The sequence below is a fragment of the Phyllopteryx taeniolatus genome, chromosome 6, assembly GCF_024500385.1.
Source record: "Phyllopteryx taeniolatus isolate TA_2022b chromosome 6, UOR_Ptae_1.2, whole genome shotgun sequence".
In the NCBI taxonomy this organism is placed as follows: Eukaryota; Metazoa; Chordata; class Actinopteri; order Syngnathiformes; family Syngnathidae; genus Phyllopteryx; species Phyllopteryx taeniolatus.
In genome coordinates this window covers 30,359,299-30,380,851 of record NC_084507.1, presented here as the reverse complement: position 1 = coordinate 30,380,851, position 21,553 = coordinate 30,359,299, and the positions used below count along the sequence as shown (strand labels likewise).

The 21,553-nt window shown below is 39.7% G+C and overlaps 1 protein-coding gene across 2 annotated transcripts; it reads left to right on the top strand.

The window, feature by feature from the left end:
- Positions 1–863: 863 nt before the first annotated feature.
- Positions 864–20,166, top strand: LOC133479379 (lysophosphatidylcholine acyltransferase 1). Of its 2 annotated transcripts, XM_061776295.1 has the most exons (14): positions 865–1,345; positions 4,553–4,692; positions 4,916–5,130; positions 7,223–7,335; positions 8,929–8,989; positions 9,218–9,276; positions 12,254–12,288; positions 12,969–13,023; positions 13,155–13,237; positions 13,470–13,595; positions 13,781–13,934; positions 14,079–14,177; positions 16,575–16,716; positions 16,928–20,166. In XM_061776295.1, exons 1-14 carry the CDS (start codon positions 1,223–1,225, stop codon positions 17,146–17,148), a joined length of 1,626 nt encoding a protein of 541 aa, XP_061632279.1. In that variant the 5' UTR covers positions 865–1,222; the 3' UTR covers positions 17,149–20,166. The 2 variants fall into 2 exon arrangements, with proteins under 2 accessions (XP_061632280.1, XP_061632279.1); XM_061776296.1 differs by lacking the exon at positions 16,575–16,716 and having other exon boundaries at positions 864–1,345.
- Positions 20,167–21,553: the final 1,387 nt, after the last annotated feature.

The window sequence follows — 21,553 nt, the reverse complement described above, 5'->3', positions numbered from 1 at the left end:
AATTATTTGAACAACTTCCTGCATGAGGTCAATTAGTCACGCAATCCACAGAACATGGGTCCTTGTCTTGATGGGATTCTGATGACACAGTGCAAGTCATTAAGTACTCTACTTTGTTTTCATATTGTGCCTTAAACTCCACAGATAGATAGATAGATAGATAGATAGATAGATAGATAGATAGATAGATAGATAGATAGATAGATAGATAGATAGATAGATAGATAGATAAAGTAGTATTTACAACAAGAGACGTGAAAAAAATATTATGATTACCACAAGGGGGTGCTCTTCCTTCCATATCACAGTGCCTGTGTTACCAAGCTTGTTGCCACTAGAGGGGAGCAAAGGATTACTTAAAAATATTGCCTCATCGCAATTGAGTCTTTGGGCGGTTGGCCCGTCACTTACATTGGGGCGAGAGGGGGGAAAAACTGTTGCTCGTGTACAGTATATGCAGTATATGATTGGCGTCCACATCAGGGTAGTGGGATGAGTCGTTTTTTAATCAAAATAGCATAAATGATATGCTTCCTCAGTGCTTTCCGTGGACATAAACGCACCAATGCAAATGGAACTGCACACCATATGATACGTATTTAATATGTAAAGATGTGGCTTGTTTGTGGAGCCATGCCTACGGAATACTTTGTGCAGCAGTCAGCTCTAAACTATATTCTAATAAAGAGCGTTGAAAACTCAAATCAAATAGCAACATAACCACATTCGACTACGACTTTCATTTAGTTTTGATTTCACAGATGCACATACGTAAACAAACAAAAGGGGTTGTAAATTGGTTACCGTTGTACGTATTTATTTGTTTGTTGTTTGTAACCTTAAAATGCGGTCGGAGGCTGAAGGATGTCCGGCGCATGCGCAGAGACAGGGCGGCGGAATCGTGGCTCCAGTCCGTTAGCATCCCGAGCTAGCGGATCGCAGCCTTCTGCGCAACGGGGCTGACGAACAAGGCGACTCGGCGTCCAGATAAAGCCGACTTCAAGTGACCCCGCCTAATCCAAAGCTAACCATTATCCCTCCATGGTGCCCGATGAAGGGAGATAGCGTTAATAACCACGCACCGTCGCCGTAATTAGCCGCCGAGCGCGATACAGGCGAAGACTGCAACTGCGAAGTGTCTCTTCCGGAGCGTCGTTCAAATTCGCGTCTGCCTTTTTTGGGGGGATATTTAGGGCGCACTCGACACATATTTGTGGTCGCGATGAGGCTGGGGGCTCGCGGACAACGTGCGATGGACGCCGACGGGAAGAAGCTGGACCGAGCGCCTCCGTTCAGAAACCCTTTTGTACACGTCTTGAAATTCACCGCCATGGAAAAGGCCAAGGTAAATAAATATCTCGCGTGGATGCAAATGAGCCGTTTGCGAGGCTGTCACCACTAATGATGACGACTGTTTGGGCAAGGATCGAAGTCAGCTGTGCGAGTCCTAGCCACTCGGCTAGCATTAGCCATGTTACATGTTGCATGTTCCTCGCCCGCTTTGGAAGGAAAAGGGAAGACATGAGAGCAGTTTCAGTCAGACTTTGTTAGTATCGTCATGTAGAGAAATGGCCCCCCAAAAACACAAAACTAGCAATATTAAAGGAATCCTAAAGCATGAAATGATTACATGAGCATGACCGTCCCTACATGATGATGAAGATGATGATGGTGCTGATGATGGGCCTCGCTTGTTGCTCCTGAACTCACATTTTTTTTTTGCTTATTTCAAACACGAGTTACTGTTTAGTCACGCTCAGAGTTGCAATCAGAGCTGGATCGATTATTTTCCTATTTCTGCTTTGTCGCTTCACGCGTCCCATTGGTACACTGTGGAACAGTGACAGTTTTCACACAATATTTATTTAGGTTCAGAGAGGAAGAGGCCAGTTCAAATTTAGAACAGCTATTAGTCATATTACTCTCTCTGATAAGGCCATTATATAAATAACTGTTGGCCAACCTTTATAGTCAAGGCACAGTTTACATTAGAAACATCTCAGCAACAAAACTGTCATTAATAGTATATATTAAGGCTGTAACTTCACAAACGTTAAGATTTGATTTGGATCTCAATGTCTGTCCAATGTCGGTTTGTCACAAGATTAACCTTTTATAAATAAATACATATGGTACTGTTTAAAAGTAATATAATTATTACAAATATTATATAAATATAAAATTATATTACAATATATTATTCATACTTATTACAAATATAAATCATATAGGTATATATATTATACATATATGTATAAGGTATTAATACATTTGTCAGTATAGACAGTGTGCCTGTATTTTGTTTTATTACAGTACAAAACGGGCTCCTAATATCAAATGACGTGGCAACATTGGGTGAAGTGTGACTAAACTGTTCTGTTTGAATTGTTTTTATTATTTATTGATATACTTTTTATTGTTGTCGTTAACTTGTTTGCATGTGATGGTACATGAAGCCCTCGTTATGCTGCTTAAAATTTTTTCATAACACTAATCTTAAAACTCTCATATTTATTCGATGCAATTAATCATCATTAGATTTATGACAGCTCATGCTTTGTATAGGAATGCACTAACAAATGCATTAGACATTACTGCTTTGATAGTTCAAGAAAAGCTTTTCGTTCATCATAAAATTAATTCAGTCTGCTTTGTCCTTTTCTTTAAAACTGTACACCACTTGATAGCCAAGTGACGCATGCGTATTTCTGCAATACACTGACCAGCCACAAAATTATGACCACTTCCGGGTTATTAATATATCCAATACAAGAGCTGCATCAAATATTCAACCATTACAAAGATTATAATGTTCAAATGCTTATCAAAGCAGTATTTATGTACAATGTAAACAGATCATCTAAATTGACAGATAAGAAGTGTCTCCAGATTAGATAGTCCCGATACAGTTCCCGACTCTAGCTGGTACTATCAAGACAAATATTGACAGAAGATAAACACTGACATCAGTTGTGAGAGTAGTTAACATAAATTGTTTTTGTATTGGCGCCTTGAAAGACTCCTATTGAAACCTAATTATTTTAGTTATTCAAATAATCAAAATCGTCGCGAGACGTGACTGTGAGTATGAATAGTGTTTTGTCTATATGTGCCCGGCAATTACGACTTGTTCCCAAGTTGCTGTCATCTTTATTGGAAGCAACTGTCGCTGTCAGGCTAACGCTGCCACGTGTCTAATAATCTCATTACAGATATTTTGTAGTGATGGGAATTTAGGCTCTCTTTAGAGAGCCGGTTCTTTTGGCTCAGCTCCCTAAAAAGAGCCAGCTTTTTCAACTCCCAAGTGGCTCTTCAGATATTTTTTGTTGCTTCAATTCATTTATTAAATTGTGTAAAGATAATTACTAATGTAAAAAAAAAAAAAATACATTGTTGAATACGTGTTTGCCTTGCATTATGAATTCAAATAGAGTGCAACAAAAAGTATGCAAAAACAGATTTTTTTTGGAAGTGCATATATTGGATTGTGGGCATGAGTGTAGCCTCTGAATATTTTGTCACCCTTTTATTGAAAATTAGCTAAAATTCCCATGCAATGATTTTAGACAGGTCCATCAATTGCATTTTGTTTTTCTGGGGTCACAATCTTGTGCAAAAACAGACTCGTAGAACTCTGACCTGTAGGTGCGTGGTCACGTGCGACTTTAACAGGAAAAAAAGACGAGAAAAACTGACACATTGGCTCCCAATCATTCAGTTCAGAGAGCCCGCTCTAAAAACCAGATCGTTGGTGACCCACACGCAACATTTTAGACACAGCAATGTCCTACTTCATTCAGTTCTGTCTGACAGGGACAGGCAAATAAATTGTTGCCAAAGTCTTGCTAAACTGATGTGAGCCATGCTAGTTAGCGATATTATCTGCATGGGTAGCAAGCCTAGAGTGTCGGTATTTATTTTATAAGTTGTAGACACACTAACTCTCATAGCTGGTTAAAAATTTTAATTTCAAGACGCCGTTCTCGTAAAGAAAAAAAAAAAAAACGGCAAAACCCCTCATAACACAGGAACAGTATGGTGGAAAATTTGTTTGGCGTTGAAACCGTGACCTTTTCAAATTGCAGTATACCCTGAAAGCGGTAACCAGCCCATGCTTATGTACATGTAACACACACTTGTGTTTTTGCACCCATCTGTCTGTCTTCCCACTCTCAAACCTCGTATGTATTAGGATGTTCTTAGCAAACCTGTTTTTACTGGTTTTGGACTCCTCAGTTTTAACACGACGATGACTTCCTGTATGTATCCTTTCTGTTAGATTAGTAATTTTCAAAATTTTGGGGAGTTTGTAAAAGTGTCTTTATATTTGTGATTTATTTATTTTTAAGGGGGGGTAATTTTGTTCTTTTGCATATTAAGACATTTAAGAAATTATGTGCTGGTCACCTTGTGGTCGGCTCTTTTCTGTTCCAGTATGACTACTGACTGTACCCCAGAGAATTCTTGCGCAGTCAGATAGTACAATGAATAACCTTGAATGAGTTGGTCAGATGTTTTATTTATCCATATTTATTTTTCTCATTGTTTGCAGATAGCAGTTATGACAGTCACGCTATTCCCCATCCGTCTACTCGTAGCTGCATCTATGATGCTGCTGGCTTGGCCTTTTGCGTTTCTGGCCTCAGCGGGACACTCTGAGACTGCTGTCGAACCGCAGTGCCTCTGGAGGAGGTGCGTGCCCTGCTGTGTGTGCACGAATGTTTGCATTACGATTCACTCAGCGAATTTGGACACATTGTGGCAGTTGCTGTTGCATTGGTAGTGGTGACCCCGTCCCTGACGTCAAAAGGATTTCTGTTTTGTTGTACATGTTGATAACGGTTTCATACATTTGGTCTACGTTAATAATGTCAATTAACTTGAGGCCTTTAAACTTGATTTCTCTTGGTTTCAGACTGGTTGACATCATTTTGAAGATCATCATGCGGGTCATGTGGTTTGCGGGCGGCTTCCATTGGATAACTGTTAAAGGGCAGCGGGCGTTGCCCACCGAAGCACCCATTCTCACTCTGGCGCCCCACTCTTCCTACTTTGATGCTATACCAGTCACCATGACAATGGCCTCCATTGTCATGAAAGCAGAGAGCAAGGATATACCCGTGTGGGGAAGTGAGTAACTATCACAGATTTCTATCATTTGAAATGATAGTTTATGCACAATCCATGTGTTCATATACTGTAGTAGCAGTTTGTGGCTACATGATATTTTTATGCAGACAGTTGTCCTGATAATTGACATGTACATTTTAAAAAAACAGCATGTTTGGAATTGATTTGAACATTCTGTGCTTGGGAATAAGTGAACACACTTTTTATGTATTTATTTATTTATATATTTTTTAAATAAGCTTTTTTTTCCCCAACCACTTTCTCAGATATCCACGTAATCATGTAAATTCGGTCAGCTGGTCAGATTTGTGGGAGGAACCAGAACCCAATGCCCAAATTGAGCAAGGTGAATCCAGACTAGGTATTAAGACCTGATCAGCCACAGTGACGTGTGCAAAGTGTCTCTTCAGGTTGTAGTTGGAGTCCTAATCCCTTTCCATCAGCTCACAGTTGGAATCAATTAATTCTTTGCATGACTGCGCTACCCGTGCTATGCTGCCCTTATTCTGCTTTATTTTATTTATTTTTAAAGACAATTTATATCAGTTCATGGTTCCTTCTGTAAATCATTTTACATTTTTCCCTTTTGTGGGTCATGTTTAGATCTTAAATGCTGGATACAAATTCCATTATATGTTAGGGGTGCAACTTTACAGGTAACCCACGATTCGCGGTCTGTATCTCGGTTTTTGCGCCACGGTTGTGCATGATGATTTTTTTTTTTCCAAAATTATCACTTTATTTTGTTTCTCAGCAAAAACTGCTTTTCGCAGTTAACACAATCCAGTATCACTGGTGTACTGAATAATTTAACACTTTTGTTTCAAGTTAACAGTAGTTAAACTTACACTTTCAAGTTGTAATCTGCCTCATTTTCCTTGTTTACTACTTTGTATCAAGATCAGACCAGGACTTGAGAAAGAAGACTGTGGAAGAGATCAAACGCAGAGCCCACTACTACTTGTCTACACATGACAATACAGTCGTATAAAATCTGTATAACAAACTAAAACGTAAAAAAATACCCCAAAAAAACACAACTTGTCCAGTCATGGAGGTTGGGAATTACATTGACGATGAAATGTGTACAACAGGGCAAAACATAATATGGGTCGGGCATTTTCGTTAAGTGACGAAACCCCGCATCTTCAACCATGGAAAAGGGCTGCAAATCTTCAGCAATAAATGCCCTAACTACGCGTGTTATTTTCTTGTTTATCTAAAGTGAGACGTTAGGTGTGTTCAAAAGGATTCCCAATAGACAAGAATTGTATCACTGGTATTAATCATCTTTTCGAGTTGCTCGACTGTGGTGGTACAAGAAGGTTTTACTGTATCAGAATGCTTATGCTGGAGATGCTTGCTCATATTTTTTTTGTTTCCTTTTCAGTATGGGACATGTTTCAAGCTATGTTTGCAGACAGTAAAATATCTGTCAACAGTGTTCACTCCCTTGTCATCATATTCACATGTGAAACTAAAATTAATCCACACCAAAGATTTAAATGAAGCTGGTGCTGCTTCAAACTTTTCTTTCTCAACTCCTCCAGTCTAGTGCTACTTTTTACTTTCCATCTACTTCTGTATGCTTTGAACACGGATCTATTTGAAACTATGGGTCGGGGGGGGGGGGTCACAACAGTGATAGGACATTACCTCATGGCTGAGGACTTTTCATCTGCCTGGGCAGGTTCTCTCACGCACACGCAGACAGACAATGGCCCAAACTATTGTCCCGTGCAGAGCTTACCGAACATATTTTACCAAGTACTGTTGCATCCCTAATATTCTAGTGATTTCAATTTTTTCTTGTCTGTCTTGTGCTACTTGGTCCTTTTGTTGTCATGTTCTTGATGTTGTATGAGCAAATACTTGTCTGACAGAGGTGACATATTGGTAATATATTTTTTTTCCATGTTGTTAATCTACTGAACTAAATCAACACTTTCTGACGACTGTGCTTAAATTTTACAAACGCATTTAAACTAAAATTGTTAGTTTGACTGCATTCTTCCACTCTCACTATTGTCAAAGCGATTTAAAAAGCGAGTCATGCTCGAGCCTTTGTAATTATCTTTGTCTTTTCCTCCAGCTTTAATAAAGTACATCAGGCCAGTGTTTGTATCAAGATCAGACCAGGACTCGAGAAAGAAGACTGTGGAAGAGATCAAACGCAGAGCCCACTCTGGAGGGGAATGGCCACAGGTAAAGAATGTGTCTCAAAAAGCCTCCATTTTGGAGTTCATTTATGATCACTGACATACTGTATATTTTAAACCAGACATCCACATTGAAGGTTCCAGCTTCCACACAGCTGAGAAATGTTTGCTCTACAATGGAACCGCCAAAGTTAAACACGATCTGTTCGCTGAGGCTGTTTGACCTCTGATTGGTTTGAATAAAAAATAAATCCCATTGGAATTCATCAGAATTTGGAATAACTGGTTCCATAGTAAAAGTTGTAGCAATAATAAAACATTTTTTATTTTATTTTAGTCAATTTGTTAAGTTACATTTCATCATTAGTAATTGCCATACGGATAAAGTGGTACCTTGACATTCAAAGAGCCCCAAAAGTTGTACAGACGTGATATCTGCATATTACATGAACAGCTTTTGCTTTTTGTGACCTCACTGACGTGCATTTCTCACACTGACGACAAGGCGGTGAAGAGAGGAGCTACTTTATAAAAGAGGCACACTTTTATCAGTAATTTGTAATTGTTTCTGTTTTGCCGCATCGGACAATGACCCAAAATTATTCCGCTGCAAAGTATGTTTAAAGTCAATTGCAACCAAAGGGAAGAGCACGACCAATTTATTTCAAGGTTTGAAACGGTGACACAAAATTCACAAGATTGTGAGAATGTTGCTCTGTACATGAGTCAGAAGTACACGAGAGCCTGAGAACTTTGCTAAGATATGGACAATAGCTGAATCATTTTCATCTTGTTTTCCATATGACAAAAAAAAGGTAGTCTGCTGGAATGCAATTGATCGCATCGGTGTCTGTCTTAAGGCCATCACACGGATGATGTTGGCGTAGATGAGCCGTTGCTGCATCCTCTCAAGCGCTGTCGTAGCTGACGTTTTTTTGTTTTTTCTTCATTCTCATTCTTCTCCTGGTCGATGACTTGAACCGGCATCCCCACAGTTGCAGGCAATGATCTTGGCCACAACTGAGTGTAAATGAGTTTTGTCATCAGTGACTCCTTCATGCGACTGGCTACAAGTTGGCCCTTACTCAGAAGTTCCAAAAGCTGAATAGATGATAGTGATCATTTTTTCTGGCATTTCAAAAATATATACAGGAGCGGGAAAACATCTGTTCTCCCCGTCGCCTCTCATTTTTGCCTTCGCTTCAAAGTCAGTTAGCCGTGTCATTTGCATCTGCCATTTAGATGGTATTTAAAAATGCTAAATCAGCAGTTGCAATTTGTCTCAGGTTTGATAAATCGCACTGTGCGTGCCAAATTAACCAATTTGCATATCCTCCTCCAAGAACGTGCAAAATTAACGGCCTAACTAAAATGGCCCAGTTGGCAGACGCAATCCTGTGTGTGCCCAGTTAATAGATCAGCTCCCACATCTATTTGCGTGTGCACTCCAGTTTGTGTCCATTTTGGCACATGCAAGCCTTTAGTAAATCAGGCTCATGGTGGCCATTTATACTTTGCAAAAGCAGTGATTTAGCCACTTTTATAATAAAATATAATCTTTCTTTATTATTTTATCCTTTTCTCAAAATGTTAACAACATAATTTTTTTTTACATGGTGTGTGCATTTCTTTCATGCAGATAATGATTTTTCCAGAGGGCACCTGCACAAATCGATCCTGCCTAATCACCTTTAAGCCAGGTAAACTGGTCATCTGTTTTCTTCTTCTTCCTCGTTTTAGATGTGTGTATGTCACCTACATTCCAGATTGTGTCAGGAATTGTACTTTTATTTAAAAGCACAGTATGAATTGATATCTAAATCATTTTTTGTTTTGTTTATTTTTTTTCTCTCAGTTACATTTAAAAAAAGTGAATGCTCTTGGTTTGTAAAGCATAACCTATAGGTGTCTTCGTTTGGGTCTTGTAGGGGCCTTCATCCCAGCTGTACCAGTGCAGCCAGTTGTGATGCGATACCCAAACAAACTGGTACGATTCTTGGCATCTTAAATATATATGTATATTGGTTTTGTTTTGCAAATGCAGCCCTATGGGGGGGGGGCACAAGCCAGTGCAAACTGTAGGCCGGTCCTAAGCCCGGATAAATGCAGAGCGTTGTGTCAGGAAGGGCATCCGGCTTTAAACTTTGCCAAACAAATATGAGCGTTCATCCAAAGAATTCCATACCGGATCGGTCGTGGCCCGGGTTAACAACGTCCGCCACCAACGCCGTCAACCTGCAGGGCGCCGGTGGAAATTCAGCTACTGTGGGCCAAAGTGGTGGTGGGGAGGAAGATTAGGAAGACAAAGGCAGAGCAGAGAAGCATGTGGTGGAAGCTTAGACAGGACAAGTGTTGTGCAGCTTTTCGGGAAGTGGTGAAACAGGCTCTCGGTGGACAGGAGGAGCTTCCAGAAGATTGGACCACTGCAGCCAAGGTGATCAGAGAGGCAGGCAGGAGAGCACTTGGTGTATCTTCTGGCAGGAAAGGAGAAAAGGAGACTTGGTGGTGGAACCTCAGAGTACAAGAAATCATACAAGGAAAAAGGTTAGCTCAGAAGAAGTGGGACACTGAGAGGACCGAGGAGAGGCGAAAGGAATACATTAAGATGCGACATAGGGCAAAGGTAGAGGTGGCAAAGGTCAAACAAGAGGCATATGATAACATGTATGGACACTAAAGAAGGAGAAAAGGATCTATACAGTTGGGCCAGACTGTCTGATAGAGATGGGAAGGATGTGCAGCAGGTTAGGGTGATTAAGGATAGCGATGGAAATGTTGACTGGTGCCAGTAGTGTGCTAGATAGATGGAAAGAATACTTTGAGGAATTGGTGAATGAGGAAAATGAGAGAGAAGGGAGAGTAGAAGAGGCAAGTGTGGTGGACCAGGAAGTCGGCAATGATTAGTAAGGGGGAAGTTAGAAAGGGATTAAAGAGGATGAAAAATGGAAAGGCAGTTGGTCCTGATGAAATTCCTGTGGAGTTATGGAAGCATCTCGGAGAGGTGGCTGTGGAGTTTTTGACCAGCTTGTTCAATAGAATTCTAGCGCGTGAGAAGATGCCTGAGGAATGGAGGAAAAGTGTGCTGGTGCCCATTTTTAAGAACAAGGTTGAGGTGCGGAGCTGTGGGAACTATAGAGGAATAAAGATGATGAGCCACACAATGAAGTTATGGGAAAGAGTAGTGGAGGCTAGACTCACGACAGAAGTGAGTATTTGCAAGCAACAGTATGGTTTCATGCCTAGAAAGAGTACCACAGATGCATTATTTGCCTTGAGGATGTTGATGGAAAAGTAAAGAGAAGGTCAGAAGGAGCTACATTGTGTCTTTGTAGATCTAGAGAAAGCCTATGACAAAGTACCCAGAGAGTAACTGTGGTAGTGCATGCGGAAGTCTGGAGTGACAGAGAAGTATGTTAGAATAATACAGGACATGTACGAGGGCAGCAGAACAGCGCAGAGGTGTGCTGTAGGTGTGGCAGACGAATTTAAGGTGGAGGTGGGACTGCATCAGGGATCAGCCCTAAGCCCCTTCCTGTTTGCAGTGGTGATGGATAGGCTGACAGATGAGGTTAGACTGGAATCCCCGTGGCCCATGATGTTTGCAGATGGCATTGTGATCTGCAGTGAGAGCAGGTGGAGGAACAGTTAGAAAGATGGAGGCATGCACTGGAAAGCAGAGGAATGAAGATTAGCCGAAGTGAGACAGAATATATGTGCATGAATGAGAGGGGTGGTGGGGGAAGAGTGAGGCTACAGGGAGAAGAGATGGCAAGGGTGGAGGACTTGAAATACTTGGGGTCAACCGTCCAGACCAATGGAGAGTGTGGTCAGGAAGTGAAGAAACTGGTCCAACCAGGTTGGAACGGGTGGATGAAGGTGTTTTATGTGTCAGATGTGTTATGTGACAGAAGAGTCTCTGCTCGGATGAAGGGCAAAGTTTATATATATAACTTTTTATATATATAACAGTGGCGAGGCCAGCCATGATGTACGGATTAGAGACAGTGGCACTGAAGAGACAACGGGAAGCAGAGCTGGAGGTGGCAGAAATGAAGATGTTGAGGTTCGCTCTCGGAGTGACCAGGTTGAATAAAATTAGAAATGAGCTCATCAGAGGGACAGCCAAGGTTCGATGTTTTGGAGACAAAGTGAGAGAGAGCAGACTTCGATGGTTTGGACACGTCCAGAGGAGAAATAGTGAGTATATTGGTAGAAGGATGATGAGGATGAAGCTGCCAGGTAAGAGAGCTAGAGGAAGACCAAAGAGAAGGTTGATCGATGTCGTGAGGGAAGACATGAAGGCAGTTGGTGTTCGAGAGGAGGATGCAGGAGATGGGCTTACATGGAAAAGGATGACGCGCTGTGGCGACCCCAAAAGGGACAAGCCCAAAGGAAAAGAAGATTGGTTTTGTTTTGCAAATATGAAAACAAAGGCCTGATTTCTGGACACTAATAATACTCTGCTTACGATTTAATAAGGCAATGTATTGTTTTTCTGTATCTAGTGTCTAGGTTATTCTTCAGCTTTAAGGTCATCTCAACAATCAGATTTGTTCCTTATAACTTTTTGGTTTTGTCTTAGGCCGAGCAAGCTCCAATTATGAATAAATTCTTGCAATGTTTTATGTAATATGATTAACGTGTTCTTATAGAGACACCTGGTGGCCGCTTTTGGGCGATCCATTAGAACACAAGTAGCAATCTTATCAAGCACCTCGTGGTATTAAATTGACTTCAACATGATTTAAATGTAAACTGCAATACTGTTTCAAAAAATGTGGACATTTTCTCGGATTATTTGCAGAAATTAGACCTATTGCAAAATTCACATGTGAAAATATCTTTCACTGATGTAAAAAATGTCAAAGTATGGATCTGGAAGTATGGATGGAAAGCTAATTGAAAATGCCCTGTAATAGAAAATACTGTTTCTTTCATTTACTGGCCTTTTTTGTCTTGTGAAGGACACAATCACTTGGACGTGGCAAGGGCCTGGAGCGTAAGTATTTTCTTTTTACCATGTACAGTACTACATTTTACTATATGTATTTGACAATAAAACTACTTACAATAAAAAAAATGTCAACCAGTAAAGTTAGTCTTCTTATTCCCAGAATATTGATAAAGAAATAAGTGGCGGATGGCGACGTGCGTTTTTCTCCTTCATCGACACTTAAAATAGCAAAGTGACAAGGTTTCCCAAAAAAATGACAGTCTGTCAAAATGTGAAGTCTGGTTGGACAACGCACCCAAGAATTTTTAAAATCACATGATGGGATCTGGAGAAATTGAGTCAAATTCAAATTAGAGTAAAACAGTATAACTAAATCATTTATCAACTCCTTGACCCTTTTGTTTAATCTGCTACTCGGTTTCCCATTGGCCGACAAGTTTCAGTGAAAAATATCCATCAATAAACTCGTTCGTACAAGATGAACGCGTAACATTTCAAATTGCGTCACTTGCCCTAAAAACTCGACTCAAGTTGTGCAAATGGAACATAATTCATGAGAAGAGCAATATGGGCAGTAGACTTCAACTACTTCAGTAATCAATTGCTTTTTTCCCCTTAATTTAGAAGATTTTCAATGTGTTTGAAGTGTTCTATTTCATGTTTTGTAGAAAATTCCACAAAGATCCAGGCCACTAGTCACATTGCTAATTCATTTTTTATTCCAGGTTTAAGATCTTGTGGCTGACACTATGCCAGCTACACAACGTGTTTGAAATAGAGGTAAGTGTATGGAAGCTCAATACATCTCACCGTTTATGATGATGAAAATTCCAGATCTTTATAGGGCATATAACAGTGGCTATTAAATGAAAATTGACCCTAATCATTTATTAAATGGTCTCTTTTTGCAGTTCCTTCCAATCTACACTCCCTCTGAGGAAGAGAAAAGGAATCCTGTTCTGTTTGCTGTCAACGTGAGGCATGTCATGGCCAAGTAAGTTTTAAATAGGAATATTTTTAGTATGTTGTGTAATTAATTGTAGCATTTAGTCTTTGGAGTGTAAACAAAAAAATAAAATAAAAAATCCAGTGCAAATGAGAGAGCTCTCATAGTTTAGAACTTTATACAGCATGTAATGTGTACACAGTCCCTTTTTTTTTTTCATTCATAAGCATTGCAATGTGTTTTATGTACTAAAGACCTGCCATTGTTTTCACTGTAACAGAGCCCTGGGGGTCCCCATCACAGATTATTCATTTGAGGACTGCCAGTTGGCAATGGCAGAAGGCCAGTTAAGACTGCCAGTTGACACCTGCCTGTTGGAGTTTTCCAAACTTGTCAGGAGGCTGGGGTAAGTCATTCAAACCTCACGTTACAGGAAACTGAGCAATGGACACAGGTGGGATCGTGGTCTTCGTCGTCGTCGTTGTTGTTGTTGTTGCTAATATTTTTTTTATAGGATCAACTTTTGCCACTATCTGACTCATCCTATTTTTTTTGTGCACACTGTTAATGATCATTAATTTTCTGTCACAGGCTTAAACCCCAAAACCCCGAAAAGGTTCTTCAGGATTATGGGAACAGATCCAGAAAGCTGCAAGGACAGAAGCTGTGCTTTGATGACTTTGCTCAGTTCTTGGATGTGCCCGTTTCAGATATGTTACAAGACACATTTGCCCTTTTTGATGAGGTCAGCATTTGCTGTAAAGTTTGAGAAATATATTTGGTTGCAAAAAAACATGTTTCTTAGCATTTTAAAGGCCTTTGCACGAATGAAATGAATAGAGGGATGGACATGTTTCTTTTGTAATTTGGGTTGCTCTTGCTTTTCCAGCATGAAGATAACAGCGTGGATATCAGAGAATATGTGGTAGCCTTATCTGTTGTATGCAGGCCTTCCAAAACTCTGGAAACACTGAAATTGGCCTTCAAGGTAAGTTCTATTTTAAGATTCAAGCCCATCTAAGTAATGGATTGAATACGGTTTATAGTTTTGTTTGTTCATAGGAACACCCCAGTGCATTTGCTTTATTAGCAACATCCTGGAGGTTTTTGTTCTTCTGTCTTTGAAACAAAACATATTTTCAACTTTAACCTGTAAGTTTGCAAAAAATCTTCAATTGGAATCAGTTAAAATTTTAAGGTTGGTCATGAAAAATAAACTCTTGTGATTGCATGAAATAGTTTTTAAGGTCCCTTTCCATCTTTTTCTCAATTTAATTTCTAAAATCTTAGATGTCTTTTTATCGGTTTTGCAAAATAGTTTGGGTAGGAAATGCCCAGTAGGTCATTTTTCAAGCTATTCAAGTTGGTGTTTTCCGCCTGGCATTTGAGAAATTCTGTATTCGCATTATGCGACATGTAAATGAGCTTTGCTCTGATTGGATCACTCATCTTCCTCAATTTAAATATGGAAAACAGCTTGGGCCTGATTGTTCCTTATCACGGCATCTGCCAGCGTAGAAGCGTGGGGCAGCTATGAGGGGCCGTTAGGGACATTCTTCAGGATTAGCTCTCACACATATTATTCAAATGCTTTCACACACACAAACTACTGAAAGGCTCTCATAAGGACTACTCAAACACTTTCATACCCACGAGTCTTGCTCTCATTAACACTACTCAAATGCTCTCATTGGCACTACTCAAATGCTCTCATTGGCAATAGTCAAATGCTCTCATTGGCAATAGCCAAACGCTCTCATTGGCACTAGTCAAACGCTCTCATACATACGAGTCTTGCTCTCATTAACACTACTCAAATGCTCTCATATGCACGTGTCTTGCTCTCATCAACACTAATCAAATGCTCTCATACGCACGCGTCATGCTCTTCGGTCGGGGATGCTGCCGAATAAATGTGACTTTCGGGCTAAAGCGCAGTGGACGTGTGTTTACTCCTGGACTCAAGACAGCGTTTCAACACCGCTGCGTTACAATCTGAAACGTTATACATTTCGTTGCGGGCAGGATGGTCGGATAGTCGCGTTTAAGCTCCCCTGCCCCGGTGTACCTAATGAGGTGTCCAAAGGGAAGGAAGGAATTTAATTGTCGTTGTGAAACTCGTGTCAAAGATATGCACTACAGACTACACACAGTCAGAGTCAAATATTTTGACTTTTTTTAAATATAGGTACATCTCAATAAATTAGAATATAGTTGAAAAGTTTTTCTCAGTACTCATAGTGATTAAACACTGAAGTACTTTTCAGAGGGCAAATTCCAGCCTAATTTCTACATTTAAAATCCCTTTATTTCTTGAATTAATTTATTTCGTTTGACGTTATAGTTTAGTTTGATAGGCAGCCAAGCATTCATAGCGACGTTGCGTCCTTCGCTAATGCTACGTTCAGACTTGCGACCTGACTCGTTTGATCGCGGGGTAACTTAAACACACTGAATGCGCATTCGCTTCATTTACGCCACAATGATATGCTCCTCCCACTTTGATCCTCTTGAGCGGGTCGTCGTCACGCTCGTGTCCAGCGAAGGTGTGCTGTGAAGCGGCCATGGCGAGCGCGAAAAGCCCCCCCCGTATACTATCATTGTGAAGCTTAATTTGTGTTGGATTGTTGGCCTACTAATAGAGAACGTGGCTAAAAGTTAAGAGAGAGGGGGTGATGTTGAGTTCATCTACTCCTATTTATTGGAATTTATTGGACCTGCCGCTATAGTCTTTGCTGGCGACGATGAATGCAAGCTTCGCCATTGCATCCACTGTTACATCATACATTATGATATTTCGTTACGTATTGTTGTAAAACACGTGTGTACTTTATAGACTGTATTTTTATGGCTCGGCAGTGGCTGAGACTCGCTCGCTTAAAGCCCGGAAATGCCACGTTGCCGTTCAGCTGAGTTGAGTGGGTGGGTACCAACCATGAAGCGGGCAGGCACTTGAATATTGTACAAAAGTATGTAACACCATTGGCAATTTCAAATCCTGTTGTTTGCAAGTGGTTTTGGTGTTCAAAGGCTATTGCATTCAATCGATAAACCGCGTAGGTGTCAGCCTTAAAGCATGTCATAGACATATTTTCCCCTAAGTTATCCATAAAACAGTAGAACAAAATGGATTCTGATGGAAGGGCCCCTTTAAACATATCTACTTTTGCAGATCTATAGTCTTAATGTTGAGTCAGCACTATAAATGTGGGCCTCATTCATTTTTCAAAATGCATTATTTGGAATAAATTCTATTTGATCAACTCAATTGAATAGGCACCTCATCACCTTGTCCCCTTTAGTCTCAGAACCAGAGAGCAAGTCAATTAGGGGGACAACAGCAGTTGATGACGATCAACTATTTGTATATAATCTGACTTTTCAGATGTTTGAGGCCGAGGAGGATGGCGCTATCACAGAGCCCGAGTTGGCAGTTATTCTCAAGACCGCTTTGGGAGTGAGTCACCTCAGTGTCACCTGCTTGTTTGCTGCCATTGATAGTGAAGGCGCGGGAAAGATCACATTCGGTGAGAAACGCAACTATCTCTTGAGTCTATGAAACACAGTTTAAAATGGAAGCCTAATTTGGGTCTGAAAGTAAAACACGATAATTTAAAAATGATGAATGAAGCATTGTTAAGCCTTGGCAAATATAGTCTTTTCAGCACAAAGTTCAAGTCCTTTTATTATTAAGGTTTTCTGCTGCTTTTGTCTTGTCCCCTCTCGTGGTGTCTACAGAGAATTTCCAGAGCTTTGTGGAAGAACATAGTGACTTGGGAGAGGAGTACCTGTACCCGAAAAATTCTGGCCTCCTCAGTGGTACCTGCCAACACCAACAAACAACTTTTCACAACGTGCATGACACTGCCAACAGCAAAATAACTAACGGCTTCTGCCCCGACTTCAGCCCCAATGATCATGACAGCACAGTACACGGACTCCTCAAGAAACACAATTGAAAGAGTTGAGGGTGCGGTTGTGGAACAACAAGCATCTCTCCTGGCGAGAGGTTGTGATGTGGCGCATGCTTGATAGACGGTTGCATTTTTTTAACTGAAAGGGACTATATTTCAGTCACTACAAATGAGATGTTTACCTTACCTTTTTGCTAGCGTTGTGTTCACATAGTTTTCGTAAGTAGGGTTCTACATGATAGCTGTTTTATGTATATTAATTACAATTATTTTTCATAGTCAGGGTTGTCAAAAGGCAAACTTTGGCTGTTTCAAATACAATGCATAAATACTTGAAGGGCACTTATTAAAGGTCAGGGCGTTGGTTTTTTTTGGTTTTGTTTTTTTTTTCTCTGCTGAATTTTTGAATAGACTGTGCATGTTTAAAGTGAGTGGAAATCAAGCCTTGACAATGGAAGTGACACATTTTGGTCAAATATTGAGTTTCACATTTTTATTTCTGTTATTTTTTTGTGTGTGTTTTTTTTAATTGGTAGCTGCCTTTGGCGAGAGAGTGTGGACATGGAATTTTGTGCAGTATTGAGAAGTATTTACATGACAAAGGTCCACTCGAGTATACCAGTGACAATTGTACCACTTGAAGCAATTTTTCTGCATCAAGCCAAATTTGAGGTGTACTCTGACCTTTTGAGTTGATTACATTTTTGCTACGAGTTTGTTATATACATATATTTATACAATAATTTTGTTTTAGCTCAGGGTTCAGTAACACAACAGACAAATATACTTGTATGATGTCATAATTTTTGACTCTGGGTTCTGTGCATGTCTTTTCTTTGTACGACATCAGAACTGGTCTGCCCAATCACTCCCTCATTTATTCAAGTGTCTTTTTTTATTTTTTGAAAAGACACAATGTGGACCAAAAATGTGTTTGGTGATTATGTCACCTGTTATGTCTGTATTGTCCCTTTTAGTCAGTGGTGTAATGGCTTTAAAAGGGGGAAGGGGGCAGGGATGTGACCATTGAAAGCACATTTTGTTTTGGTGGATTTCCTTTTCTTTTTTTTTTTTTTTTTTTTTTTTTTTTTTTAAAGGACGTCATTCCAAATTCCCTTTCTGCCTTACATTGCCATACAGTTTGACCATTCCTATTAAATACAGAATATTAATAGCTTCAATTGCTTGAAAAAAAAATATGCTAGTAGTCGTATTTTTGTATAAATTCTCAGTACACTATAGGCTAGTACAACGACCATATTTGGAACCAGCCTGAAACTTCACAAAGCATGATGCAATGATACTAGTTTCAATCGTTGCCCAAAAATGGAAACAAATTTTGTATTTATGCTATTCTTGTTTAAAATATAAAAGGGATATTACCAACTCTGTTGGAGGGGGGGTAATTGCTTTTTCATTAGCATATCCTTTTAAAAAAAAAAAAAGTGTTTTCCCCTTGTAGATTATATACCACTGAAGACTATGCTTGCATGTTCCTGTTAAGACTTTCACTAAAGCAATATTCCACTTTTTTTTCAGCCTTTCAAAGAGTTCTGTTATGTATTTTGAATATTCCAAATGCAGGACATTTTGTGAATGTTTGATATACGTGTATGTCTATATATATATATATATATATATATATTTTTTTTTTTTAATACTGCCGCAGATTGTATTGTTGACGAAAATGAGCCACATTTTCTTTTTTCTTCATGTGATACTACAACTTAATGCTGTATTTTTCAACCACAATGTGATGTCCAATTATTTTATTCCTTCTATTGCTAAGTTGATTGCTCCCAACCTAAATTCTGATTTTTGTAGAGAAACCGATAGCCTTGAATATAATTTTAATGCTTGATAAGAGAATGTATTGACAATCTTGTCACAATCAGAAGCAAAGCAAACTGAAGTTTTGGTTAAATTGTTTTTTTTTACACTTTTTATCCTCCTTATACCTTTTTTTTTTGTTGTTGAACTGGCGTGCATAAAAGTCGACTGGCTTTGAGTGTAGGAATGTGTCGCGCCTTGAGGTGACGTCTGCACCGCATGACAGGCCGCAAGACGCAACCAAACCCTCCAGATCGTACGCATATTCAAATGAAGTTTTGATTTTGAGTCACAATGCTTTTGATATGGCTTTGTGTTTTATTTCTCTCGAGTATTTGTGCTTGCACTTTAGTTCTGTTTATTTTGTAAAGAAAGTTCACAGATAAAGCATGTTAAGTTTGTTTACTTTTTTAATCACAATAGTCTATCCATTGTAGATTTAGACGAAGCAGCACCGATTCCCTTATTTTAGACCAATTTTGGGTTATTTGAATGCCTCAAGTACAACTTTTAGACTGACTTTTCTGCTTCGTCTTGGAACAAACACTTATAGCATGAGAATGAATGACTTTGCAAACTTGGAAACATCTATTAGGTTTGAATGAGTAAGAAATGTTTGCACCACACAGTGGAAATGTATTTGTCAACAGGTGTTTAAGTAGACAATTTCCATGTAAATGTGAAGGAAACAATATTTTGTACATCCAGAGAGGAAACGTGACTATGAAATACTACTCAAACACAATGGCAAGGACTTGACCTTGAATCGAATGTTTTTAAATCACACCAAGTACCCCCTTTTTTTTTATATACTTACAAAACTGTTCATTTGGATCGCAAAAGAACGGTATTATTGAGTACATGTGTTTTTCTGTATTTACACCTGTAACAGTTCCTGTATACATTCACCGTTTTATTCCTGAATTTTCCATCTTGCCGTTCTGAATATTCATGCTGCTCGCTAAACACAGTTTGCCCATCATTGAGCTGAAGAAGAAAGATGTTGTGTACTCTTGACAGAGTGATATTGTCTTTCTGATGGTTCACTGCTGGTGGACTAAACAACTGTTTCCTCTGTAGCTTTACATCACCTCTTTTTTTGTACTCAAGTTTTATTTTAGAAATGCGTTTTGATGAGTCATTATTGCAAGCTACTTTGCATTTGTCTATTAAGGACTGCTATGATGTAACTTGTTAATGTGACTTGGATTTAATTAAAAAAAAAATAAGCTACCTGAGCAGGACTGTCCTTTATAGGAGTGCTTGTGTGAAATTTTGCCTGTCATGGGGAAAATGGTGACGGTTTAAATTGAGTTCTTCACAGGGCGATGCTACAACCACAGCCCTCCCGACCCACCAGGCGACAATTTTTATTCACCCCGTCGGAAAATGAAACTTGCCGATTATACGTCTGTTGACTTCTCTCAAGAATAAGTAACCAAGACAACCCTTCGCGGTTTCTAAATGTATTGATGAGAGGAAAATTTCATTACATCCACCAGCATCCCTTAAATAATTGCAGCCAAGTGAGTATTCATTAAATGCATGAGCCCCCACTGGGTTTCTCAGCAGGTAATCTGGTAGTTTGTGTTTTCTAATTGTCTAGATTAGAACGGTGGCGGTGGCCTCAATAGACATTTTAGACACATCTCTGAATTGTCTAACATACATGCTATAATGCAAAAAAAAAGCAACTAAATCTGTATTCTTTATAACTACAACATTTGGGATATCTATGAAGGAAAGACCTGTTAAATGCATGAGATTGCATTCTTTGCGCCAAAATGTGAAACACTTCAGTCTGTTCTTGGCGCCACTTCTTGTCCTTCTGCCTCATTTCACCTGCCATTTGTATTTCTGGTGTCCTTTTTGTCCCTTTACCTCACGTCTTGCTCTTTTCCTCCTGCCCTTCCTCTCTGGGTCACAGCTGTTGCATTTAGGAAAACAAGATACTCGATTATAGCCTTGTCTGTGAACCATCGGGGGGGGGGAAACCTCACACCCACCACAGCTTACATCGACCCAATGATTTTTGATATGAGGCCTGAGGCTTGATGGATGATTGTACTTTCAGGGTGTGTGGGTGCATTGGTGGCTGTTTAGTGGCTGCTTAATCACTATGATTGGCTTGAAGGCAACAGGCTGTCATTCCGAACATAAAGATCGTAAAGCTGTCCGTGGGGAGATGGCTGATTGTGTTATTTGGGGCCATGTCTCGTTATGGTTTAACTAGAAATTGGTGAGGTCGAGGTGTCAGAACTGAATGCAGGTCAGCTGGACGTCGCAAGTAATGAGATTTGTCGTCGACCCAAAGAGCCCCAGAAGACGTTTCACTTGGGTAGTCCAAAATTTTTCCTCACAGGGCCGCACAAAGAAAATTCAAAAGATGCAATGTTGACATTCTTTTTATTCATTAAAACTCGCTAAAACCAATCCAAGAAGCAAATAAATATTCTTTATAATAGTTTTGGTCGAAGGGGGCTGTAGCTGCAGAATGGCAGCCACGCATGACTGTGGAGTGATTGTATAATGTGTGCAATTATCAAGTGTCTTTGAGTGCCTTGAGAAGCGCTATGTTAGTGCTGTAAATTATTATATTATAGTTATTTTGGAAAAGCTG

What these genes read in the sequence shown, in the direction of transcription:
- LOC133479379 (XM_061776295.1), top strand. Translation starts at nt 1,223, where the DNA reads ATGAGGCTGGGGGCTCGCGGACAACGTGCGATGGACGCCGACGGGAAG. An exon ending in CCGCCATGGAAAAGGCCAAG is followed by an intron (nt 1,346 to 4,552) that starts GTAAATAAATAT and finishes CATTGTTTGCAG; the next exon opens with ATAGCAGTTATGACAGTCAC. An exon ending in TGCGATACCCAAACAAACTG is followed by an intron (nt 9,277 to 12,253) that starts GTACGATTCTTG and finishes TGTCTTGTGAAG; the next exon opens with GACACAATCACTTGGACGTG.